Below are 3,743 nucleotides of genomic sequence, written 5' to 3'. Positions count from 1 at the left end.
GTCCTCCTGGTTTTTCTAGAAAAGGTAGCCTCGCGGTTAAAAACGTTGAGCCGGTACCCGAAAGGTCGCCGAATCGAACCTCCCAAGCCGACCATGTGCCCTTGAGCAAGGTACTTAACCCTAATTGCTCTTGTAAGACGCTCTGGATAAGAGTGTCTGCTAAATGTATATTTCTCTTTATGTAGGCTGACATCTTTAATAACATAGGAGGGAAATAAAACGCAATGACTAAACACAGGGCTTCAAACGGATTTTTTCCAGGTCAACTTTGGTTTATTTGTAAGACCATACTGTACATTGGCAGGTGATATGACATATATATATAATATATAATATATAATATATATTGATCCATGTGGTCACAGGTGAAAGAAAAATAAGAGATTCTCAGTAAAGAACAATCATTCAATCAAACAAACAAACAATTAAAAAGCGCAGATCACAGTAGATACTTCTAGAAGAAAAGGATGAGACAATATATTATTTATTATTTTATATCCCTGGGGGGGGTCATATCATATCAGCACAACATTTTCACATCACTTGATTGAACCAAATGATCTCAATTATGTAGAAGTGAATGCAGCATTGCTATAATGTTAGCTCATCATAGGCATTCTAGATATATTCATACTTTGTATAAAAGTAGAATAAACATATATTTGAACTTTGGTACATTTGACCTCCCTTAGTTTGGAACAACACAACTCTTATGACATGATGAGGCACTGGTACAGAATAGAAACACCACAACCGAGATGCTCAAAACATTCAATCATCTTGTAGAAAATGTGTTTTCTTAATAATACATAATAAAATATATCCTTCAATCATTTAATTTACTACTATGCTTTCTACATTTACACAGAATAAACTAAGTCTTGATAATGAGTGTCAGCGAGGTGTTAACCACTTTGGAGCAGTGGATCGTTCCCCATTCAGACTGGTGCTGTCATCTCCTGAACCAATCTCACCTCCTGAAAATTAGAAATTTCACCAGGTCAATATCTATTTAATGTGATATGACAACTGCAAATACTTCACAGAGATACACACGCTGCGCTTCTTTAATTAACTGGGTTGCTTTTAATTGTGTCGTTGCTTTAGTGCTACTCCACATTGTGTATCCAAAACATGCTCAAATGAATTTGCTGTTTTAGTTCTACAGTTTCTCAGACAAAGACGTGACCTTTCAACCCGGATTTAAAAGCACTGGATAATCTGCACTGGAAGTGCTTCATAGTCCAGAATCTGTGTCCCACAGGGTGTCTCTCACATTGAAGGATTTTCTCAATCTCTTACCTGCATTGGGGTGCTGTGTCTTCAGCTTGCTGGCGATTTTGGTGAAGAATTTGAAGGTGAGGCAGGCTCCTGTCTCTCTGTCACAGATACCTCCAGCTTTGCAATGGCATGATTTACCACACCCTATCCCATAGGTTCCATACATGCAATCTGTAAGGAAGGGAATACCATTCAATGTTATTGCACTTGCAGGAGATGAACATGATATGTACTTACAGTAGGCAATTAAATGATCATCCATGAGACAAACAAATTACAGAGTGGTGATGCCAACGGGCCACATAGATGTATTTTCTATTCTATTCTGTTCTGTTCTATAGGTCCATGATCCTTTGCTCTTTATCAGATCTGCATTATAGTGATGTAAGACTACAGATTACAGTTCTCTTCACCACTGTCAGCATGAGCAGAAATAGTAAACATTCCAAATTCGAAAAAGTTTGCATCCAAAAAAGGCCACAGTGAAAGCTAAGCACAGCTTGATGTAAATACTCATATTCTACATGAAGCGTGTCATAGTAGGCGTCGTTTTCATTACGGTCACTTTTAGGAATGCTATGAACACATAAACTATAGATCCCTTTGGAAAAACAGCAATGAAACAGTCAGGCTAAGCGTGAACGAAATGAAGCTTCCAGGGTTCCTTGGAATCGTTTTGGGAAGAAATAAACAGACGTAATAGTCAATATGTAACACAATATAAATAGATATCACATGTATCTAGCCTGTTATGGCATATGTATGGACTATGTACAGATTAATCACACAATTTATGATGCGCAATTGCGCATTTGATGTGTCATGGTGAATATTAGCCTACCTTTGCAGATGCCATATTCATCTCCATAGTCGTCCTCATCTTTGTAGAACTCGCAGAATAATCCCGGTCCGCACTTGACTCCGTGCATCCCAGACACAGTGCGATAGCAGTGTTCCCCTCTGTCTGCCGCACAGACCTGGCAACAACCGCAGTCATCCAGCACTGTCCGTCTGCAGCGCTGCGTCAAGCCGCACAGATCCACATTGCACCGCTCCGGGCAGTTCACCGCGTACTTGACACTTGCTCCCCAAGCCTCAACATTACGCACTATGAATATGGAGAAGACTGTGAAAAGGAGAAAATACATCTTTGGATAAGATTTAGCACGGGGCGCCTTGGATGTTCAGAAGAGCTGTTCTGGCCTGACGACGTCGCTGCTTGGATGGAGTGGCTTAATACACGAGGTTGCATGGTTATATCGGCTTAAAAACAAGTTTGTTTTTTCCCCACATGGTTTGCCCTCGTCAATTTCCTCAATCCGGTGTTGTCATCTCGTCTAGTTGCCAGCCTGTCCCCCTGTTTTAGAAATCCGGCATGGAAGTGGGAATTACACTAAACTGCCATCCAGGAATTGAAGTCTGTACAAACTGATGTCATAGTTTGTTTGTGTAGAGGAGACAGTAAGATGCCCCTTTGACCCCCCAAAGTTCCTGGTCCCTTACTTGACCCCAAGGAGACAGACAGTCAATCTAACACACACACACACACACACACACACACACACACACACACACACACACACACACACACACACACACACACACACACACACACACACACACACACACACACACACACACACACACACACACACACACACTTCTCCCTCTCTCTTTTTCTGTCCTTCTGTCTGTCTGTCTGTCTGTCTGTCTGTCTGTCTGTCTGTCTGTCTGTCTGTCTGTCTGTCTGTCTGTCTGTCTGTGTGCATGTCTGTCCACCCGCCTGTCTGTTTCTCTGCCTTACTCTCTTACACAGACACTCTTTGTATCATAAGCGGTCACCGATTCTTAACAGTAGATGGCAGTATCATATAGAGGCAAAGACCACATGTAATAGACTGGTGGCAGCAGTGGGATAATCCCTGCAGTCTATTACCGGTCTCTCTGTCTCTGTCTCTCTGTAAGATCATCAGTATTATACTGTTAGAGAGAGACAGAGACAGAGACAGAGACAGAGAGAGACAGAGACAGGTAATAGACTGCAGTGATTATCACACTGCTGCCACCAGTGTAGTAATTTAGGTGCACCAGTCAGTGCAGGACTTGGACCAGCGACCCCTTTGTTATGGGGCGGCAGGGTAACCTAGTGGTTAGAGCGTTGGACTAGCAACCGGAAGGTTTCAAGTTCAAACCCCGAGCTGACAAGGTACAAATCTGCCGTTCTGCCCCTTAACAGGCAGTTAACCCACTGTTCTTAGGCTGTCATTGAAAATAAGAATTTGTTCTTAACTGACTTGCCTAGTTAAATAAAGGTAAAATAAAAAATAAAAAAAATGGGGCATGTAGGCTATAGCACCTGTGCTGGTGACTTAAATGTCTTAAAGGTCTCTTGTTAGAGAATCAAATGTTAATAGTCACACGCTTTGTAAACAACAGGTGTAGACTAACAGCGAAATGCTTTC

At 41.7% G+C, this 3,743-nt stretch overlaps 1 protein-coding gene across 1 annotated transcript; it reads right to left on the bottom strand.

The window, feature by feature from the left end:
• Window positions 1-257: 257 nt before the first annotated feature.
• esm1 (endothelial cell-specific molecule 1) lies at window positions 258-2,650 on the bottom strand. The gene is made up of 3 exons (XM_035760312.2): window positions 2,123-2,650; window positions 1,303-1,452; window positions 258-977 (listed from the first exon to the last, which is right to left on the bottom strand). The coding sequence occupies exons 1-3, from the start codon at window positions 2,427-2,429 to the stop codon at window positions 895-897; spliced, it is 540 nt and encodes a 179-aa protein (XP_035616205.1). The 5' UTR covers window positions 2,430-2,650; the 3' UTR covers window positions 258-894.
• Window positions 2,651-3,743: the final 1,093 nt, after the last annotated feature.

The sequence above is a fragment of the Oncorhynchus keta genome, chromosome 12 (assembly GCF_023373465.1).
Source record: "Oncorhynchus keta strain PuntledgeMale-10-30-2019 chromosome 12, Oket_V2, whole genome shotgun sequence".
In the NCBI taxonomy this organism is placed as follows: domain Eukaryota; kingdom Metazoa; phylum Chordata; class Actinopteri; order Salmoniformes; family Salmonidae; genus Oncorhynchus; species Oncorhynchus keta.
The sequence above is the reverse complement of the archived record's forward strand: the minus strand, read 5'-3'. Positions and strand labels throughout refer to the sequence as shown.